This window comes from Felis catus, chromosome A1, assembly GCF_018350175.1.
Source record: "Felis catus isolate Fca126 chromosome A1, F.catus_Fca126_mat1.0, whole genome shotgun sequence".
Classification (NCBI taxonomy): Eukaryota; Metazoa; Chordata; class Mammalia; order Carnivora; family Felidae; genus Felis; species Felis catus.
The window spans coordinates 221,747,086-221,771,178 of NC_058368.1; the positions used below are offsets into that span (position 1 = coordinate 221,747,086).

Below are 24,093 nucleotides of genomic sequence, written 5' to 3' on the forward strand. Positions count from 1 at the left end.
GAATTTCATGAGCTACAATTTCTCATTGTTTAAAAATTTCAGAAGATAATTTCTTAAAATTTAATCATAACTTGTTTGGGCTTTGTGTGTGTACGTATGCATATGTGACACTGTTAAGTACCCATTTCCATTCATTTCCTTCTCTAAATCTGTTAGAGGTGAAAAAAAAAGATGGAATGATACACGCATTTGTATCATGCATGTGTAAGCAGTTTGCTGTTTTATTTTTGAAAAATACATGGTTCCTGAGATATCAGAACTTCCTGCCAATATGATATGATGATGATGGCAATGATATTGACTAGTAAATTAGTGTGTGTCATGTACTGTGCACAGTGATTTGCATATATATTCCCTTCTTACTTTTATAATGACTTTATAGTATTTTCTCAATTTTAGAAATAAAGTAGCAAGGCACATTATTAAGAAAAGTTGCTGTAAGTTAAGTTTTTAAAAGTTATAAACTTGTTCAAGATCATGCAGCCACTAGGTGAGAGAACCAAAACTTCATCTTATGTAGTGACTTCAGGTCTCTCGTTTACATTCTCCCTCTTGAAAGACAATTTGCCTTTGATACCTGTGTGTGATTTAAAATGTCCTATAGATAACCTAGAAAACTATCCAAAACAAATATGGAAATGGAAATCATACCTGACATGTTAAAAGAGCTGTACCTGTAGTCGTATAAAGACAAAATATTTTCTTTGCAAAATCTTTTCCATATACTTATAAAACTACCATCTACCATAACCAAGAATATCTGCAAAAGATCTCTATCTGTTAAAATAATCTACAGGAAAATGCTGATGGTTTCCATTACTTGAATTTTAAATGACAAAACCATCTAACAAGCTGATCTAAATAATACATTAGGAGGTCAAATCAATTAAGTGATGTGGTTAATTCACATTAGGCAAAATATTCATGCTTCTCCCACTTGGTCTCTTTCTTCTGTATCATAATTTTGTAATGAATGTGAGATCAACCTTAGTGAAATAAAGCAGTCCATACGGATCATTGGATGAAAGAGATACTTCATTTATAGGAAATGTAAAGAGGTATTTTCTTCTTCTTTCTTTTGAGTAAGAGAACTCTGTGTAAGGTAAATAAGTTCAAATGCAGAAAATAGGACATTAATAATTGTTCTAAGAAAAATTCTTAAAAGTAGGTAAAACTATTTTAAAGAAATTCTATTTTAATAAGATACCTACCAAACATGTTTATAGTGACTGTTGATAGCTATAAGTATTTTGATTTGGATAATAGTCAATAAAACATTATTTGAACAATAATTACTATATAAAATATATAGTTGTATCCATATATATAGTTAGTTAATTTAATGAATAAGATATTTGCAAATACTAGACTTCACCCAGGAAAAGTTGTTATTGTCCTCAAATTAACAAAAAACAATGTAAGTAAAATTAAAGTATTAAATACATCAGCCAAAATGTCTACTGCACAATGAATAATGTTTGATCTTGTTTACATGAACTATAAGACAATGACTACAAATCTATGGATAAAAAATATGTATATATATTTCTATTATACATTCATGATATAGAAAGACTATAGACTGCCAAGGTCAGTTATGAGTTATTAAAAAAAACAAATGTTGATAACTATACATTTATTTAGTTTAAAATATTTATGTTCAGTTAAAATATATTTCATTTTTTCATCCTGTTATTACTTTTCTGGCATCCAAATTAAGACTGTTTCTTTTATTATTTTGAAATGTATAATATAGGATTGTTTATTGTTAAATACATGTTTATTACAATATGTAATTTATAAAGATTTTCATTAGAATCAACATAAACCCAATTATAACCAGTTGGGGGAACAAAATCTATTTCTCTTTACCATTTAGCATCCTTAACTTGGAAAACTGTAAGCTTCTAGAGTGAAATTTTCTTGTTAAAAATTTAATAAGCCTTTAAAAATAAAGGGCTAAAAGCTAATTGAATTTTGACAGTTAACTTAGATCCAGCCATAGAAAATATACCTTTACATTCTTCCAGGTTTCCAAGGGGATTGTCATGGGGCTGAATGAGGTAAATCAAACATACAAATTCTATGATTTAAGTTTATTTATGCAAATAATATACAATCTGAAAGTATGCATGTATACAATATGACAGTTCATGACTTTGTGTATATTTTGTAGACATCAATTTTTATAGAACTATCTAAATCAGATAGGTAGATAGAAAGATAGATAGATGATAGGTAGATAGATGATAGATAGATAGATAGATAGATAGATAGATAGATAGAATCTCAGAATCATTAAGTAACACCACAGAGAAAATATTTCCTGGCCTTTGAGTGCAGAAAAGGCCTTCTGCTGCCCAGTGTGTGTGTGAATATGGAAACATTGAGGAACACTTCATTGTTTTCACAACCCACCCTGTCACTGCCATACATGAATTGTATAGAACTCTCACATCCCAACTTATGTGGAGACTCCGACAACTGGCCCACTTCCTACCTGCAGGTCAAGTGCAAATAATGGATAACACCATAGCATGTTCCTAAGTTTTCTCTGTAAAGGTGAAACAAAGGCCAAATTTCTGCTTTTAGCACTATCTCCAGTATGTTATCTTAGGTGCAGGAATGGGAAAGAGAAAATGGTGACAAGTACTCTGAAAAATGTACTGGAAGAAGTATGGTCAAAATAATGGGTCTTATGTGAAATCCACTGCTTAAATGAGGATAACGTCAGCCTCTTTCCAATATTTGGGATTGAGAGGGTGGTTGGGTCAGTTTGGTTTGCAAGGTTAACAGTATAATAACATATTATTTAGTACAGAAGCTTTCACTATAAATACAAGTTGAGGCTTCTTGAAAACAGGTGAAGGATTTAAATAGTAATACAAGAAAGCAACAATATATTAATGGGTCGACATAAAGTCATGTTTGTTTATGTTTCTTAAATTTAGTACTGGTGCTGATTCAGTATCAATGTTAGAACATGTTTTAATTCCTACAATTGAATTTTTACTAATATTTAAGTAATTTCAACTAGATAACACTTTTAGAGCATTTTCTGACAAAAATTTTCCCTAGTCTAGGGCTCTAAGGAGCTTGTTTATTTCCCAGAGGCCTCTACAGTAAGAAGAAAATGTAAATTTCAGAAGTAATGTTTTATATATTATTCATATTTAATCAAAAATTATGTAGATGCTATCTATAAATACATGACTTTTTATATCAGTACCTCCCAAAGATATGAATGCAGATTGAAAAATAGACAAATAGGTCTTTGGTATTGTGGGATGCATAATATGTGACAGTTATATATTACCCATATTCCTAATTTATGTATGTAGACATGTTTTTATATGTGTATCTCTGTATGTGTATATGTGCGTGTGTGTGTGTGTAGAACTCCTCACTTGGGGGGGATATTTAAAAAGCATAAAATAAAGAAATTGTAAATCTAAGAGTTTGGAAATACTACACAAAGAACTTTTATTACCTGGGTCTCATAAAAATTGTAGGCATGAGTGATAAAAATAGTCATCATATTTGATGGCTCTATTTCTATTTTTGAAAATCAAGCTAAGCTATAATAAAACCAGCTTTTTACTTAAGTGGAACAAACACTTCTACTTTAATTCCCAAATGACTCCTTTGTCTACTTCAATAAAAACAAGCAAGAGAGAACTATTTCCTGACGATAAGGCATGCAAATGATGACTTGAGTTGTAGTCACCACAGTGCTCCCAATAGTTCTTAAATCTTATTTGCCCTAACAATCCCTTGAGATCCTTTGTCCCTGTGATGGAAGTTCTGTTTCAAGTGACATAGCTTGGACCCAGATATCTGAATTTCAAACAAGTAATCTGGTAGATTCTAAATCATCTACAGTGAATAATTTGAAAATCACTGGTTTACTGTGATGAAACAATTTAGAAGGCATTTTCTTTCTTTCTTTTTAAATATGTTTTAGTGTTTATTTATTTTTGCTAGAGAGGGAGAGACAGAGTTCGAGCAGGGGAGAGGCAGAAAGAGAGGGAGACAACAGAATCAGAAGCAGGCTCCAGGCTGTGAGCTGTCAGCACATGGCTTGAACTCATGAACTGTGAGATCATGACCTCAGCCGAAGTCGGACACCTAACCAACTGAGCCACTCAGGCACCCCTAGAAGGCATTTTCATTATTCCTTAAATAGAGGTAATGAGTTAACTTTTGTATATCATTAGAGTTATTTTTATCCATACAAGATTCTATTCCTACAAGCATATTTAGGTAAAATCTGAATATTAAAATTTATTCACTTTACACTATTTTGAAAAGCTTTGTGTTTTTGTTTGTTTTTGTCTTTTACAATTAAACACTCATATACAGTTACACATCTTGCTTAAAAGTATTCCAAAGAGCCTACAGATGTCAGATATGGATGCTTAGAGGCTAACACAGAGCTGAATCCCTTTGAATGCAAGCTCAGTGAATGAATGCAAGCTCCAGCTTCTCCAATGAGAAGGGAATAGTTTCACTAGACTCCAGGTAGGCAGATGTAAGCAAACAAAAAATAGTTACCACAATTTTAAAATAATTTGTCGTCGCTATTACTGTCACATTAGTATGCATTATGCTTTGTTAATTAAAGCATGAATCTTTTTTTAAGTGATGCTGAAGGTTTTGCTAACTTATTTGGTCCTTTTCACCATGTGGCAAAGGGCACAAGATTGCAGCCTGGTTGCTCCATGGCCCCGCTGCCTGATTTGCAAAAGAACTAAACTTTTGAGCTACAACTTCTGTAGGTCTTTAAGAAATCTGACTTTTAGTTTTAAATTATTTTGTGAACCATAGCAAATAACGTTTAAAACTGAAATGGTATTAAAAGATATTGTGCTTAATCTTACCAATGTTATTAACAATATCTAAAGACCATGGGACTTATAAATATTTAAAATATTTGTCAGTATTCATCTGTGCACTTTGTAGCTCACCTAAGAGTCCTTTTTTTTAATTCAAATCCTGGAGAAGTGGCTTGGATGTTTTGGCATCATATAATCCACAATTCAGATGTGAGATTTTACCTATGATGTAATAAAACTCTTAGGTTCTGAAACAGACAAGTCAAGTAATGAGCAAGTTCTCCCATTTCCACTTTCCAGCCCTCCCGCAAAAATAGGAGAAAAAGTCCTTTTGTGACATTTCCTGTCAGTCAGAGCAAGTAAATAGATGCCAGCAACCGAACTTATCAGATTTAAGTAATAAGAAAACCCCTAAGTCTCTGGGTGCAAAGCATACCTATCTGTTACTTCCTTGTTAAGTCTTCAAATTCACAAGTCCTCAGTTTGCTTTTCTGCATTTTCCTGCCCAGGCTGCATCAGCCAGTTCCAAGACTTTTTCCAGGGGGTACAGTTGTATTACTCTTTATGGCCTATGGTGATGATTTTAGTGTGGACAGCAGCTAATCCTTATTGCACATGTACTATGTAAAGTACATTAAAGCTGCATATTAACTTCTTTAATCCTTATGAATAGGTTTTGTTTATTTACACACATTTAAAAGAAGAAACTGCAAGAAAAAGAGATGGAAAGAGGTGGGGCCAGGTACTTCATAGTTACATGTGCAATGCAGCAGAACACAATTTGGCACCATACTAAAGCTGTAATTTTTAAATATGAATATTTATGAAAATATAGATCACTGCTTCCTACACCAGAACCACCGAGTAAAAGTGAGAGCCCTTGAATGTGAACATGGGGCATTCTATCTACTTCTCCACTAATCAAACTGAAAAGACATTCTCTCCAAGACTGAGAGTATTTTTTATGTTTATAAGATTTGTAGAATCGAGAGAGCCAAGGCTTTGGGAAGGGTACTGATGGAAAGCTTAGTTTCACCATTAAGTCACTGGGGCCTGAATAGCTAAATAAACTCTCGCTATCTCATGTTTTTACAGCATCAAATTAAGATAATAAATAGGGGGACCATATATTGTGGTTTGCCTGAGACAGCTCTAGTTTTCACATGTGGTCTCGAATTAATTACAAATAGTGATTGCTTTTGCTCTCAAAAGTGGTTCTGTTTGGATAGTAAATTAAGTAGGCATCTTAATAATAATAGAGCTTCTGGGAGGATTAAGTAAAATAATGCAATTGAAGTATCCAACAGTGAGTGTTTTTTTTTCCTCCTCCTCTCCTCCCTCCCACATTTTCCTTCCTCCCTCTTTTCAACCTTACCCCATTCCTTCTTTGTATCTGTCTCTTCAACTAGAGTATAGGCTCATTTTATACCATTTCTTTGTGTCTGTTGCTTCTCCTTTATCAGAATTTCCCATTAATGTATGATCAAACATGAATTGAAGAGAAAAGTAGCTCAAGAAATAGCTCATGCCTGTATTGTAGCTGAATTTACCACCAGGAAAAAAAAAATTCTTAGGACTGATTGTATAACTTTTATATACATGAAAAAATCAATTTCAAGATTTCTAACTCCACGGAAATATTTAGGAAGTGAATATAAAGTTCTATCACCAAAATAGTGTTATCTTTACCCATGAACATTTATAATGAATATTTTGATTTAAATACAATTTTCTGATTTCATTATACTTTTTTAACCCAGAGAAAACACAGTGGCAGGATTATTAAATTAAAACTAACTTATGACATCTCCAGTTGCTTAATACACCTCAAGCTTTTAATACACAGATTTCTAACACTGGTGATAATTTTTAATTTCTAATGTGAAACATTCTAAATTCAACATTTATTTCACATGGTTTAACTTTCTCTTTTTCATGTGTGCCTCTCATTGGTCTTAACGTTTATATAGGCAAAGAAATCGAACTTCTTCAGTATTTCTTTATGAGAGTGAAACAGAATATAGGCACCAAACATTTTGTACATAAGAAACCTAGTTTGTTAACAAATATCGACACAATTAATTATAGTATTTAATGAATGTTTAATTGATTGCTAGTTTTATTGAAGTGTAAGTGCAAAAAAGGCTATATCTTTTTTGTGTGTCGGTACAAAAAGGATAAAAAAATTTAACGACTTCCCTCAAGCAGCTCTGTGTATAATGGGGAGATTAAGTTAATGGACAATTATACTACTTGAAATAAAATAAATGATAGACTTATGCACACAATGACACATAAATGTATTAGATGGGCATCCAAATCATTAGAGAATAGATTTGAGAGGATTTTGAAGGAAATGATATCCACATTAATTTCTGAAACCCACAGTAAGAATTAGCCAGTGGGAGAGCAAATGTTCGCCAAAATATTTAGATGATGCAAAAACATCATGTTTTATTTAAAGGATTTTTTTGTATAGAATTATGGGAAAAAATGAAAGTGAGAAGGCAAGAAAGTGTTTCATCAAAAATGGCTTTAAGCTGCCCTTGAAAGAATGAGGAATATATTTTTTAAATGTTTATTTATTTTTGAGAGAGAGAGAGAGAGAGAGAGAGAGAGCGCAAGTGTGAGCCTGGCAGAGAGTGAGAGGGAGACAAAGAATCCGAAGCCAATTCCAGGCTCTGAGCTGTTAGCATGAGGCTTGAACTCACAAAACTGTGAGCTCATGACCTGAGCTGAAGTCAGTCGCTTAACCGACTGAGTCACCCAGGAGCCCCAGGAATAGAATTTATACATGCAAAGAAGAGGAGTAGCAGGCCAGTGAAACAATTTAGGCATAAGCAGCAAAATAGGGAAGACATAAGAAGTGTTCAAATAATAAAATACATGCGTACAGAAAATTTTAAAACATTGTCTACAAATATGATGCATGAATATATGATGAATATTCATAAATAATATTTGTAGTTCAATGAATTGGATGCTTTGCAAGAATTAGTTTTGCCTAAAAAATGTTATAAAGGAAGAAACTTTATCAAATTTCTCTTTTCCAGACTACTCTCATAATGTTTCCAAAAAAATTCTTTTGAGAAATCAAATATTTGAGTAAATAATATTCACAGATGAATTTGATTCCAAACATTTTTTCAGAAGCTTAGATAATAAGGTGTCATATTTATTAATAATTTTTAATAAAAATTCTAGTGTTGCTTATTTTTGTGAAATCAGTGGCTAATATCGCTGACAATTCTCTATGTGCCATATTTTGTTAGATGGAACAGAAATTACATAAGACAAAGACAAGAGCAAGGTTCACATATTTAATGGAGGTTTTAAGGGAATATTAAATGTACTCCATAGAAATGAATGAACAATGGAAAGTTACTGATGCACTTGAAATGTTGTGAACTCTTGCCAAGATCTCCATCATGTTTACTATTATGTAATGGGGATAGTGGTTATATAAATCATATATATTAAAAATACATATTTTTGAGAATCAGACGCACTTTTAATTCTGGCAGTCATTAAGTAATACAAATGGATTATGTTTCACAGTTTATTTGCAATTAGCTTGGTTGGGATTTCCAATGCAATCTCTTGAAAAAAAAATGATGTTATAAAGAGCAATTCATTTTGCAAGGAAATACAGATATGTGTTAATTGGATCTATACTTTAGCAGAACTATAGTATTAAACATAATGCCTCCTTGAAAAATTTTGTAGTGGAAAGCTGGGAGCTATGTAATAAGGGAGGGATTATTGGAAGAACGGAAAGAGATGGAATGAATGTCCTTTTCTTTCTTGGGTACGGAAGTAACAGTAATTTTAATTTTAGAGCAGCATCCCTTTCTAAGAACCATCTTACATCTAATACATGCTCTTGTCTCTCTGTCTTCATTGATTTTGCTCTCTAAGCATTGAAAAAGGAAACTTTCCTTAAGTCTATCCAACTCCAATTGACCCTTAATTGGGGTTTGCATTCATCAGTCTTCCTGAAATTAAGAATAATTTGAATTATTTGCATTTTAAAAGAATTTATTTGTTAATCCAATATTGTCTCTGTTTGAATGACATTCAGGCAGTAAAATCAGGTGAAGTTTAGATCAGAGATGCCACTTGATTGGTTCATCTCATGTACCTCAATTTCTTCATTGGTAGAGTGGTATGCTGGAGCTCGCTCTACTGATCCTCAAGCCAATTGTGCACACCTCCCATCTCTATTCAGTGATGTCACATTGGCTTGAAAGCAGGGATGCTGGGAGTTCTTTCACCCCAGAAACTGAGAAACACTGAAAAATTTGAGCTTACCCATATCTTTTCTCCCTGCCTACTTTGATCCAATTGTCAAACATTTACTAGAACGTCACTGACTGGGAATCATCATAATAGTATCTGTCTCATACTCTTAATGTGAGGATAAAATTAGTTATAATGGGAAAGTGCTTAGAAAAGTACCTGAGAATAGGAATCACTATACAAATAATTCCTTTGATAGTGACGATGGTGATGATGATGCTGGCGATGGAGATGATGTGGTCTATTCTACTTAAAGAGTGTCTCTTTTTAAAAAGTTCTCTCTTTCCGTCATATTGACACTCATAGATTTTCTAGAAGTTCATATATGTCCTTGCAACAGTCTTCTCAATGATAAAAGAAATGGAGTTTCTAGATAAAAGTGATATAAATGATCCTATTCATGCAGTGCAGCACAGAAAATAGAGTGCACGTGGGGGATGGCAAGCAGAATAGTCATAAGAAAGCCAGTTAGATAACTGGAGTGACACAAGATGAGTAGTGTGAGTCAGTTAATCTGTGATGGTGGTACTGATGGCAGTTGTGAAAAATGGGAATATGTGGCTAGGTTCAAATGATTTTAGGAGCTAAAATGTCAGTGATATCAATGAATTATTGGGGTTTAATAAGAAGAGGCAGGGGGACACCTCAGTTGAAATTGGATAGAAGGGTGAAAGAACGCTTACTGATATAAGAGGCTAATATTGAAGTTTTCACTGGGAGCTAAGCTACAATGGATACCACATGACCAAGTATGGTCCCAGAAACAAAATACAGAATTTACAATAGAAAGTCAGGATGCATTTAAGATTCTTGAAGCCCTCAATCACAGCGAGGCTATTGTGCTTTTAAAATACTATAGAGTGTGGAGTGGAGGGAGAATTTTGTACTGAGGATTGCTTTGCATAAAACCCCGCGCAATTTCCATCTAATGAAAATAATACTGGAGCTACCCTTCCCTTGCCTCTCAGGTCTTGTGAGGGGAGCCTTCCTTCATGAAGAGCCAATGATAAATTCCAGTATATTTTCCCATATTATTTCAGAAAATGGGCAAAATCGAGGGTCTGAGGCTGGCCTTATGCTTAGGAACGTGAAAGTATCTTCAGAAAGAGCAGATACTGGAATAAGGCTTTGTCTGGGAGAGTAATTACATGACAACAAAAGGAGGGGTTACTTGTGGAAGCTGAATGTCCAAACCAGAGTCATTTTAAGTTCTGCCACAGAGATTTTCCTTGAAGTGAGAATCTGTGTGTGAAATGGATTGTTTGGAGATCCAGAGCCTAAGGGGAATGTTATATCAAAGCAGAGGCAATGCCTTTGTCTTGGGTATATAGTGGGAGAAGCTCTCAAGAGCTCCCAAAAGAGCCATTAGAGCCATTACCTTTAATCCCAGAGAAGCAAAACCTATCTATTCAAGTGAAAACAGCCAAAAAAAAAAAAAAAAAAAAAAAAAAAAAACCTAGCTTTGTTGCCTCTTATGAGGTAAAAACACTTTTGCAAAGTGGATGATGAGACAGAGGGAAGCCTGCCACACCATTCATATCCCCAAACAAAGTCCCATCCGTTGCTGGCCCAGGTGCCCTTGTCGGCAGGGAGGCAGACGAGAGAACTCTAAATTTTGTATAAGGATTGATGTAATAATTAATAATTAATAAGTTGAGAATTTCTCATTTCCAAATCTAAAATTTGTGAGATAAAGTGAACATAGGACTGTCTATTATTTAGAGTTGAGCAGAAACATCATTGATTCACCATAGTCTCATCCAAGAAAAAAAGCTTACCCTCGCTGAATAAGGTCTAAAGGAGCAGTGGAAGACAAAGAAAGGAAACACGTTTGGGTTTTTTTTTAATGTTTTTTTTTTTAATTTATTTTTTGAAAGAGAGAGGTAGAGCACAAGTGGGGGTGGGGCAGAGAGACAGGGAGACACAGAATCCTAAGTAGGCTCTAGGCTCTGAGCTGTCAGCACAGAGCCTGACATGGTACTTGAACTCAGGAACTGTGAGGTCTTGACCTGAGCTGAGGTCTAACGCTTAACTGAGCCACTCAGGTGCCTGGAAACATGTTTTTATTAAATGATGCATATTATGCCTTTTCAGACCAGCAGTAATACTGATGTGGGATTGTTTGAAGGTTCAGGAAGCTGAACTGTCTCCTATGTGATATGAGTTCATTTTTTTTTCCCCTGTAAAATAGGAGACAGGGTCACCAACTAAGTTGGTCTTCAACTCACGTCAGTTCAACTTACTTTACAATGGTGTGAACGCGATACATATTTAGTAGGAACCGTACTTTGAATTTTGAAATGTGATCTTTTCCCAGGCTAGCTGTATGTGGTATGATATTCACCTGTGATGCTGAACAGAGGCAGCGAGCCACAGCTTCCAGTCAGTCATGCGATCATGAGGGTAAACAACTGATAATACAATATTCATAAATTACGTGACATGGGCAGCACTTTGTTACAAAATAGGCTTTCGGTTAGGTGATGTGGCCCAAATGTAGTCTACTGTCAGTGTTCTGAGCATGTTTGAGGTAGGAGAGGCTAAGCGATGATGCTCAGTAGGTTAGGTGTATTAAATGCCTTTTCAACTTACGATGTTTTCAATTTATGATGGGTTTATTGGAACAAAACCCCATTATAAGTTGAGGAAAATCTGTAGAAAAAAAGTTAAAAAAAGTAAAAAAAAAGTCGGTAGTAAAGATTTGTGGAAAATAAATCAGTGTAAAATAGAGGTCATAGCAAATGACCTCTTTGCAAATTTGTATGCTTTACAGCCAATCTGGAAAGTGCATTTGAGGTTAGTGATGAAAATTTATAATGATATCTAGCTGACTGCTTGGTTTTCCTCAGTCAGTCGCACCTCCTTCTTGAGAAAGAGGGTAATTATCATTATCAAGGGTTGAGTTTGACCAGACTGCAGCAACAACATGGACAAGATATATAGGCCATAGGTTAATATGATAATGAAACAACAAAACATGTTTTAGTCGAATGAGGAAAAAGATCAACAGAAAAATGATAATGAATTAGTGGATGTAGAGAGATCAATATATTGATATTAACTAAAGGTAAAGTTATTTATATTTGATATTAAAATTGATGTTTACTGCCTCTATATCAGTATATGTTATATAAATAAGCCATAGTGGTAGTAACTGAACAAGCAAAATAGAAGGGCAGAAGATTATGATAATTATTGGCTTTGTCATATAGTTTCTACTATTTGGAATGTTTTCTAATAGCTTACCTCACAAATCCAACATCAGCCAGTTGACTTGCTCAGGTTCTTAGCTTAAACGTCAGAAAAAGTGAACAGAATTGCATAACTTTCCCTTAAAGCACTGATGTTACTTAGCAATTTTACTTCATTTGTATAATTGTTTAATTCGTATCTACCTCCCCAACCAGGTCATTAATGCCATTAGGATAAACATAGTTTGTTCTGTATTTTTTGTTTTATTTGTTGTTTCTTTATCATTCCATTGAGGAAGCTACTAAATGTTGCAGTTGATTCACTCATCAAAAATCCAAGTTACTGGACGACTTAACTAATCTACCACCCAAAGGAAATTTAGAAGGGACAATTCAATAATTAGCCCTAAATTTTTGTGCTGTGTATGGCTGCTCAGAGCTAGAAAGTTTGGAATGAATTTCTCATATCTCTGAGAAAAGAAATATTTCTATTATTAAATAGAATTGATAACATTTCATAAAACTTATAAATCCATTAATATATTGTATATTGGGTCTATGGCAATTCATACTCACGGGTATAACTCATGAAAGTCTAGACTAGGCAATTATAACTTTTGTAAAAAGATGAAGTAATTTGGCCAATACAGTAAAGTTCTTGATTCCAGATACTTGACACTTCCAAAAATTTGTTCATCCCAGACCCATCCTAAGAATGAGCAGGACTAAATGTCTCTGTCACTACTGAGAGCTTCCACTTACTGTATGCTTAGTATGCTTGACTAAAATCCAGTTGGAATCCAACTTTGGTATCAGGATGTTTTTTTCTTGCGGACTATATTTCCGTTACTTTAATTTGTGCTTATTGAAAATACAGCTTCAGGCTTTTGAGGAAATAGAGGGCATAAAACATTCTTCAACCACCAAGATATTTTTACTCTTGAATCCTTCAGTTTTGAAGATATGGGGAAAGACTTTCAGCTAAAATTAGAATGGCTTTTCAGAACTCTGTTAACACCTCCCTTTCTGTCATCTCCATATCTCTATAGGCAGTTTCCAGTTGACTACTGCAACTTCTACAGGAAAATAGTACAATATGGATATGGAGTTATCTAGAGAATTACTATTTGGAAAGCAACTAGTAATAATAGTTATTACTTAGGAGTTTCACTATTGTATGAGTGACATCACGATCTCATCATCATCACCATTATTATTATTCCAATTTTATAGATCAGGAAAAGAAGGATTAAATATTTTGCACCAGGTCACAGGGCTAATAAGAAGGTATAACAGGTACATAGTCCTTTATCCTCATACAGAAATATTGTTTGCTTCCATTTCCTTTTTCTTTTCTTTAGATAAGGTGAAATCATTTTGTGTGCTATTATTATCTTTGCTTATGAAATTAAAACAATAAAATATTGAGAAAGAAACATTTTATTTCTATGTCATTAGATGGTAAGCCACATACACACAAATGTGTGGGATGACTATTTGAACAATTAAATGTTTGAATTGAATCACTGAATCAATAGTTTTATGGTAATACACATTATTTTCAAAAGTTTAAACATACATGTAGCACTTCAAGCAATCATCTATTTACGAGATCTCAAATAATATGTTTTCATATTCCTAAGTATAGTAAGTTTTCTGTGCAGCTGAACATTGACTTCTTACATATTATTTTTGAGTAATTTTAGTTATTACAATAAACATAAAATGTATTTCAAAAGAGAATTTATAATGGATGGTTCTATTTTCTTTATACTTGCTGTTTTTATTACTAAATGTTGTCACTGCATTACATAGTTTATTCATTAACTTAATATATTTTTGCAAGTCCTGCAACTTTTATTTCTGAGTAGCTTAAAACATATTAATTTATGTTTTGTTAAGTAAATGTATCTCTTTTGGTATTTATATCAATGCTTGGAAATATTCCGAAGAATTCAGAGAAGGAAAGCCTATTGTATATCCTTTTTCCTTAGGTGTCACTGAATGCTCCCGGACACATACACAAAACCAGTGGGAGTCCTAATAATCAAAGCACATTTTTTTAAATTTTATTCAATTTTATTTTTTAATTTTTTAATGTTTATTTTTGAAAGAGAGAGAGAGACAGAGACAGAGACAGAGACAGAGACAGAGCACTAGCTGGGGAGGGGCAGAGAGAGAAGGAGACACAGAATCTGAAGCAGGCTCCAGGCTCTGAGCTGTCAGCACAGAGCCCTACGCGGGGCTCAAACCCAGGAACCATGAAATCATGACCTGAGTCGAAGTTGGACTCTTAACTAACTGAGCCACCCAGGCACCCCAAGTACATTTTTTGAAACAACAAAGTTCCTGAGAAGATACTCATTTAGCCTATAACTGAGTAATAGATACTTTTACCTTTGGAATTAATAGGGAGCACTATCTGTAAGAAGTTTTAGAATTTGATCACTATAATTCCATCTTAGTCACTACATGCAGTTTTCTCGTTTTCCATGAGAACTTTTTTTTTTCTTTTAAGCATAGCATGTATATTTGATGAGTATGTAAGCATATATTCTTATTGACTCTGAACAATTTCTTGTCACCTGTTTTATTTCTTAATCTGTCTTGTACAGGTAGTGCCATTAAGATGTTTCATATGCGTCAAGTGTAGGACACGCAGAAGTTGATGGAACTGTAATGACACAGTACATCACAAGCGATCCAACTTTGGCACAGCTGAAGATTACTTCAGTTTTGAATTAATCTGAATGACCCCAGCTTTATTTGCTGTCGCGTTTCTAGAAATGATAAAATGTCAAGTCACTGGAAATAAACCGACAGAGCCTAAAAAAAATAGGACATGACTAATGCATAGTTTCTCTGATCTGTTCCATATTCTGGAGACTTTATTTCTAACTACAGTATTTTATTTGGAAATGCTTGGCTTAATGAATATGTCTTCCACCCTACTAAAATGTGCTATCCTAAAGAACAGGAAATTCAGTGCTCTGTACATTTGTGTTTTATGTACACTAAAATCTCAATACACAAAAAAGATGTACATGGTAAATCACTGTTTTCACTTTTATTATATCTTAATTTTGGCGGGACATGTTAGGGAGTGCTTTTGAGTCAGGTTTTTTTTGGAGAATGCTGGCATTTCAGTTTATTACAAATTTTCCAGTGCCATCAGATAATTATAAAATTTGTAGGCATGCTATATGCTGACCACTTTTTAAGTAACTGCTATTTAACTTACTATTGACATAATACTATAAGGAATAGCCATCTTCACATTTATTGTTAGTGTCTTCATAAATTTCCTTTTATAAAACACAAAACTCATATCTCAGCATATTGTCTTGAAAAGGGGAACTCTCATTTAAAGTCTGCATTATCTGATGTCCTTCAGATATCTAAAAATTCTTCTTAAATTGTAGGATCTCAATTCTGGCTAATTTTTCTTTTTCTTTTTCTTTTTTTTTTACCTACGCTAACTATAATCTCTTAATGATGATGCCAGACTAGATTATTTCCCTTGATTTTTGATTCTTTTAATTTTGCTTTTAATCGTTCAAATGAAATTTAACTCATAAAGCAAATATGTAATCTGAATTTGTTCCTATTGAATGGATTAGATAGAGTAAGCAGAAAAATTATACATACTTTAAGTTAGATGTCCATATTTTTCTAAAGATCCCATCCAACCTCCCCCTACCTCAGTCTGCACCACCATCATCACCTTGCACTGCTGGCCATGTTTGAGGTTTGAAATCCATTACCCTCAGCAGCTGCCTCCTTCACTCAAATCTCTGTCTGTCAGCTGTGTCTTTGATAACTTTTTTGGTCATTTCCTAACTAAATATCATGTGAAAGAAGGATGTACAGTACATTATTCAGCATACTTCCATTACTCTATTTTATCAGGAAAAAAATTCAACACCTTTCTCAACACTTATTGATATACCATGACATTGAACTATGACTAAGTGTAGTAGAGCTTCAAGGCTTTTGGTGTTTCTTCAGGTTCTTTATCACAATCACCCAAAAGGCAAAAGTGGTGGACGTGTTTCTGACAAGTGATACTTCTACTTAACAGATATTAAGAAAGGAAGAAAAAAAAGAAAGTAAAAAGAATCACATATATGAGAAGTTTAGTACAAGTTTAAATAACTGTTGCAGGCTTTCCAGCGATGTTAAACAAGAAGTCAGGCATCCTTATATTTGCTAGTAGCTCAGAAGTGCTTCCATACGATCAGTGTTTAGGCTATTGTGAAGCACTTAACACTCTAGAAAAGTAGGCTGTAAAAGTCACATTAGGTCCTGCTTATGTGATCATGGCTATTTGAACTCAATTTCACTTGGATACCTGTTGTTACCTTTTTCTTAGACAATGTGTGTACATTGCAACCTGTGACTTTATTCTTCCTCTTTGCTCTGGTAGCCTCCAGTCCAAAGCTACTTTAAATCCTGCAAACTTTGAGGATCTCTATGACAGCCACTGCGTGAAGTGTTTAGGGAATAAAACCTAATGAAACATAGTCGTAGCCTACGAAAAGTTGCCAGCTTGATCATGTGATATGACTTATTTAATCAAAATCCTTTCCTAATGCCTATGTAACACTCCATTATTACCACTTGCCTTATTGTTATTACTTGCCTATGTTCTGATTTGTTTATTAACTTTTAAATGTGTTCTTTTAGAAAGATTTGCCATACTCCCCTTTGAAGGCAGGTATACTGTTAATTAATTATCAAATTAATTGAACAACTATTTTCAGACTGCTGTAAAAATCTACACTCTGTTTTACATGAAATCAGCCAAATTTAGGTAAATATTTAGATCTTTTAATATTAATTATATTTTTGGATGAGGTAATGTCCATTGAATGTAAACAAGGCTTATTTTAGCAGTGTTTGTGCAAGTGGTAGATATCTATGTTGGGGGGGGGTGAGAGGTAGTTGAAAGATTTAATGCTACCAGGGCTAATGAAATTACCCCATTTTGAAACTGTGAAAGAACTATAAGAGAAAAACAAAGTAATTGGGAATAAAATGGAAAATATTTAGCAAAATGTCCACAAGGTGTGATTGAGCATTTTTTCCTCATATTTCTTGAAGCCTATAACCAAAATATTGTAATGCAATTTGATGAATGAACTTCACCATTCAATAAACATATTAAAGGTCTTCCTAACTTAATTTCTATGAATGTAACTAGAAGTTCTAAACAAGTGAATTACGGTGGTTGCTTTAGCCATGAGAATGTACAATCCAAAGTACATTAATAGAATTTAAAACTGGAAAGAAGATATAAAAATTAAATTTTGTATTTTGAGTTTAGTTTTGTTTTTGCACTTTTATTTCCTTCCACACTCTTCCTTTCCTTATTTTAATATAAATAGACTGTCATTTAACCATTTAATATTGATTTTGATGAGAAGTCAGTAAAATAGCCTATATCTTTTTCATGTTATGCCATACACAATTTCTAAAACTCCTTTAAGCAATGTATATATTTTAATTTTTAGAGGATATTCCAAATTTTCCTGATTCTGGTATATTTTATATAGATAGAAAATTTTCTAGGTTTTTCTGACTCAGTATCAAATTCATAGTAATGTACGTGCTCCACCTGGTGGTGAAAATAAGCATTTTTTTTAATGCTAAAAAAAAAATAAATAAATAATGGAGCAGATAGAACTTGATATACTGATCTTATATGTGTATAAAAGTAGCTTGTAGTATACCCAGGAAAAATTTACTAAATACTAAGCACAAATTGAATATTAGTCAATAATATAATATACTTAAATCCATCATAGATTAAAATTTTGGTCAACTATCTTTCAGGTTCTTTTTAGCTTAATGATTTACACTTACTGAGTACATACTGTCTCTCTATGGAATATATAAGAAAAATATAAAATACTTATATATATATTAGAAAATACAACCTTAACGTTCTATAAATATCTATCAATCTGTCATCTATCTTTATTTTATCTCTCTCTTGTGTCCCGGATTCTACCCTATTGGTACCATTTAATTACATGGATGTTCCTGCCCTTCCATTTAATATTAGGTACACTTTGAGGCTGTTAGTATTTAAAATACTTCCTCACGCTAATTTAAAGTGAACACACTTTACTAGTTATAATTCCCAATTAAAATTCTAGAGCAGGACCTATGGAAGTGAAAAGTGAAGTTATTACTCCTACTCATAATTCTTAACTTGACAGCAAATTCCTTTTCGATTTGGCACTATTATGTTCTAAATGTGATTTACTTTAGATATAGTATATTTCTCACGCCTAGTCATCTAACTATACACTTAACTAACTCCACTGACGGCATGAATTACACATGTCTTATCAGGTATTTTCCATCTGAAAGTTCCCGAGTCTTCTCCTATCGGCTCAGCCATTGGAAGAATAAGAGCTGTGGATCCTGATTTTGGACAAAATGCAGAAATTGAATACAATATTGTTCCAGGAGATGGGGGAAATTTGTTTGACATCGTCACAGATGAGGATACACAAGAAGGAGTCATCAAATTGAAAAAGGTACATAGACAAGGTTTTGAACAGTTGATTACCCAATCACAAAATGACTAAGAGTTGAAAATGACAGAAATTTTAATTTCCTTAAATGAGCAGTATATTAAATTTTAAAAAGACCAAACGGCTCTGAAGTATTCACTTCCTCAGGTATTTGTATTCTGAAAATCAACAGATATATATTTTTTGTTGAAACAGGTCCATGAATTTATTTATTAAAAAATTCTTACAAGAATTTAATTGTAATTTGATTTTTAATTGTTACAAACTTAAACAAATATATTAATTAAAATAAGATCTAGGGGCTCCTGGGTGGCTCAGTTGATTAAGTGTCTGACTCTTGATTTTGGCTCAGGTCATGATCTTATGGTTTGTGAGTTCGAGCCTCATATTGGGTTCTGCACTAACAGCAGGGAGCCTGCTTGAGATTCTTTCTCTCCATCCCTCTCTGCCCCTCCCCTCTCACTGGCTTTCTCTTTCTCAAAATTAAAACAACAACAACAACAACAACAAACATTTAAAATAAATAAAATAAAATAAGATCTAGAGGTAAATTCTAACCCCACCAGCTTTGGTCTTACCGTCTCATGACTTTTCTGAGACTATAAACATCTATATAAATATCTAATTCACACATTGCTGGTAAAGGTTTATATCACAGTGGAAGAATCCTTATGTCAGTAATCTATACTACTGAGGAATGGAAGAAATGAACAAGGGTAATGCTGGCCTTGAGGAGGTTTTAAGGAGGTAACTGAAAAGAAGGATTAATGAGAGATAGAGAGGAAGAAGGGGAGGGAGAATGAGAGGGAAAGATGAAAGGAGAGGGAGAGGGAGAAAGGGTGGGAGAGGGAAGGAAAGGCGGACTCTGATGGGGCCACTGAGTAATGTTAAATAGGTTAGGGGCGCCTGGGTGACTCAGTTGGTTAAGCAACTGATTCTTGGTTTCTGCTCAGGTCACAATTTCATAGCTCATGATAAGGAGCCACGTGCTGGGCTCCATGCTAACAGCACGGAGCCTGCTTGGGATTCTCTCTTTTCTCTCTCTCTGCCCTTCCCTGCTCAAGAGCATTCTCTCCATCTCTATCTCTCTCTATCAAAATAATAATATAATAATAATAATAATAATAAAAGGTATTAATACAGAGGAGAATCGCAGAGGGGGAGAGCACTATTGTCAATATTAGACAGGTTATAATCTGTGTTTTGTTGGGGAGTGACTTGAAGAAGGGTTATGGAAATGTGAGAAAGAAACATCACAATTATATTTAGGATGTGTAGATTGTTTCCATATCAGTGAAGCAAATTATAGGAATTTTTAAGAATGGAGTGTAGGAAAAACAGTGACATTTAATTTAGTACTGTTTTCTCCTCTGCTACAAAGCATGTTGTATTCAACCCAAACTGCAGTATATCATATACATTTAATAACTGAAATTATTTTAACCTACAAGAAGTATATTTGCAGTCATTCCCATGAATGAGGTTGCTGTTTCCAGATTTGCTCAGGAACTCTGAATTTTAACAAAGAAATGATATATATGACAACAAAAACAATATTGAAAGTAAACACAATTTTCATATAGATTATTTATCACTTTTTATTTCCACTATTGCACATAAACTGTACCTTTCCTACAAATTAATTTAACCACATGACCTCATTCAGCACAATTATACATTTATGTTTAATTTTCAAAGTACTCTTAAAAACTATGTGTCACATTCTTATCAACTTTACTCCTTTATTGTTTCTTCTTGCTTTGCTCAGTTTTCTCTTTTTCTATTCAGTAGAAAGTCAATGAAAAGTCTTATCACTTATTTTTTCTTAAAAAGCACTATACTTAAATGACTTACAAACATTAATTTAAATGGAGCAAATATGAATTCTCTTAGTAATAAAGAAAATAATAGAAAATATTTTACATCAACAGTTAATAAAATGTATGTATGAAAATAAGTAAATTTACAAAGTAAAATTGAGGTACAGAAGAGTCAATATTGTGTATGCTATATATTTAAAATCTATATACACATGTATATTTAAAATTATTCCTATATTTTATATTTATACACAACATTTTATATATTTTTATTTATACATATTTATCATCTGTGCCAATAAAACATTGATGTCTAAGTGTCAATCTGGGAAAATGTGTGGGAAAATGTGTGTTACTTTTTTTTTTTTTTTCCAACGTTTATTTATTTTTGGGACAGAGAGAGACAGAGCATGAACGGGGGAGGGGCAGAGAGAGAGGGAGACACAGAATCGGAAGCAGGCTCCAGGCTCTGAGCCACCAGCCCAGAGCCCGACGCGGGGCTCAAACTCACAGACCGCGAGATCGTGACCTGGCTGAAGTCGGACGCTCAACCGACTGCGCCACCCAGGCGCCCCGTGTGTTACTTTTTAACACAATTGAAAACATGGCTAACTATAGTCTTTACATTACATCAAAATGGCTTGATCTTTGAAAGTAAATATTTAGTCATATAAATCAATTTTCGTAAATATTTACCTATTATACATCCTCACTAAAGCAGTAAGAACAGACCTTTTCCCTTTTTAGCTTATGAAAGATTCATAAAAAGAGTCAAATTTTTGAACAATTTTATTTTGTTGCATTTTTTGATTTAATTTTTTGAGACTTCTCTTTCTTAAGGAGATTAAAAAGGATTTATGAAATTATGACATAACGTTGTTAAAATTGATTTACATAATAAAGAAAACCAGTCTGAAATGTGTATCTCCAAGTATAAAAAGTACATTTTTCTTCCTGCAGTGGATGAGTAATTGTCCATTTTGCTGGGGTAAAATTTGTCATTGAAATAAAGTTCAGTGTCCATAACTAACGTTCACTCCTTCATTCAACAGGTACTGATGGGGAAGTCACTAAATCTGAGAGCCCACTCTGGATTCTGGGTATAAAGCAGTAAACAAAACAGATCCAATCCCTGAACTGAAGCAGCTTCCACTTAGTTGGGAAAGACAGATGATAAATGCAAAATCACTGACAGCAGCTATAAATTCAAGCTTGAGAAGCGTAAAGCAGGGTACAGGGATACAAGTCATTACTGCATGTGGTGGCTCTTATAATGAGGTGGTCAAAAAACGTTTCTCTGACAGGATGAAATTTCAGCAGACTCCTGAATGAAGCAGGAAATGAACCATGTAGTGTCTGAGTGAAGCTTGTTCCAGAAAGATTGGGCAGCAGCTGCAAGGGATCCAGTGGGTTGAGTGCACTAATGAAAGGGTTCCCGGCCGGAAATGAAGTCAAAGGTGCAGAGAAAGGGCCCTTCTTGGGAAGCCCAATAGGCCAGTCAGTCCAAGGACTCGAAATAGATCATGGTATGGGAAAGCCCAGGGTGACTTGAGATCTAAGTTACCTCTATCCTTGTAAAGCCGGGATACTGTGGTGTTCTGAGAATAATGACTAGGAAGTAAGGATAGAAATAGACCAGTTACAAACCCACAGAAAGAATCCCAGGAACCGTTGATGGAGGTATGGACCATGCCTTGCGTAGTAATTGAGGTTGTGAGAAATGGTGAGATTCTGGCGACATTTTAAAGGGACAGCCAAAACATACTTTCATAAAAATTCTGATCATCCAGCAAATTACCAAAGAATTGAATAGATTTGTTCTTAGTGTTGTAATTTGTCTTAATGTCTAAGTGAGGAAAACCTAGAGGCAATCTTTTGGAAAGGACAATTGTAGCTTGCAGAGTTCATCTATTAAATCTCAAAAAAGACAAATATCCCAGGGGATCACTTCTGTAACAAAATTCTAAAATTACCTATCATCTGTCTACCTACCTACTTACATACCTACCTACATATCTATCTGCTGTATGTATTATATTTTGTGTGTTTGTACAAATATGTACATGTAGAATTATGACTTGATTAAACATGGCAGAATGATTTCTTGAAAATAAAACCATTAGAAAAATTCTGTTGAATAGAGCCCATCAGAAACTCAAAATTAATTTAAACAACTGCAGTTCTTTAGAGTTTTGAGGGAGGGGTGAAGAATGTATTATAGAATTAGTTGTGTGTATATTCAGTAAGTTCTCAGAAAAGTTTACCTTGTAGTTACCTTTAGGAGTCGTAGAAAAATTAGGTGTGTGATGACAAATAAATATGTAAACGTCAATAGCACTATTCCAGTTACATGGTGATCTTTAAATTCAGTAAGTTCTCAGAAAAGTTTACCTTGTAGTTACCTTTAGGAGTCGTAGAAAAATTAGGTGTGTGATGATAAATAAATATGTAAAGGTCAATAGCACTATTCCAGTTACATGGTGATCTTTAAATTACATCTCAGCATAAAATTGTAAAAAAGGGTTTTAATTAAAACCAAATTCATGCAGGAATTATGTTGTTAATGCATTTATAAAGTCCAAAATATAGTCTACCTTTGAATATGTAGCTATTTGATAAATATCAGTTACTTTAATTGTTTGGGTAACATTGAGTATGATACTTTGTTTACCGAGTTTTTCTTTTCTGAACTCAACAAACAAAATACTGGGTGTTGTATGTAAGTGATGAATCACTAAATTGTCCTCCTGAAACCAACACTACACTATATTTAAGTGGAATTTAAATGACATCTTAAAATAAAATAAAATAAAATAAAATAAAATAAAATAAAATAAATAAAATACAAAGTTCTCTGAAGCACGTATTCTCGTTATTGTTTTATCTCCAAAATCTTTATTTGCTTTCCCTTTACCATTTCCCCTCTCTCTTTCTGAGGAGGGTGTAAGTGGATAAAAATGATAGTCAGGTTTATATGAACAGAGAAGAATGAAAAAAAAAAAACTTTTATTAATTTATTTTTTAACATCAGCCTGAATTCAGTTTATGAGCCCTATGACATAATGTTATTTCACTGTGTCACATTGAATTCAGAATAACATTATGAAACTTTACAAATCTTCTTAAGACACAGGCTATTGGTAAAAATAAAACAAAAGACACAAAAAAAACTACCCTTAGTCTACACTTATGTCACATTGCATTGAGCAGAATTTATTTTTTTTTAATATATGAAATTTCTTGTCAAATTGGTTTCCATACAACACCCAGTGCTCATCCCAAAAGGTGCCCTCCTCAATACCCATCACCCACCCTCCCCTCCCTCCCACCCCCCATCAACCCTCAGTTTGTTCTCAGTTTTTAACAGGCATTGAGCAAAATTTAAACAAATAGAAAGTACCCT

General features: G+C 33.7%; 1 protein-coding gene across 4 annotated transcripts in view; it reads left to right on the forward strand.

Annotated features, from left to right (window-relative positions):
- Nucleotides 1-24,093, forward strand: part of CDH12 (cadherin 12) — a 1,052,064-nt gene that overhangs the window by 972,397 nt on the left and 55,574 nt on the right. For all 4 annotated transcript variants that reach the window (XM_019812450.3, XM_019812457.3, XM_006928094.4 and 1 more), the window contains one exon: nucleotides 18,686-18,873. In XM_019812450.3, coding sequence (XP_019668009.1) covers nucleotides 18,686-18,873 — 188 coding nt within the window. The remainder of the gene's footprint in view (nucleotides 1-18,685; nucleotides 18,874-24,093) is intronic.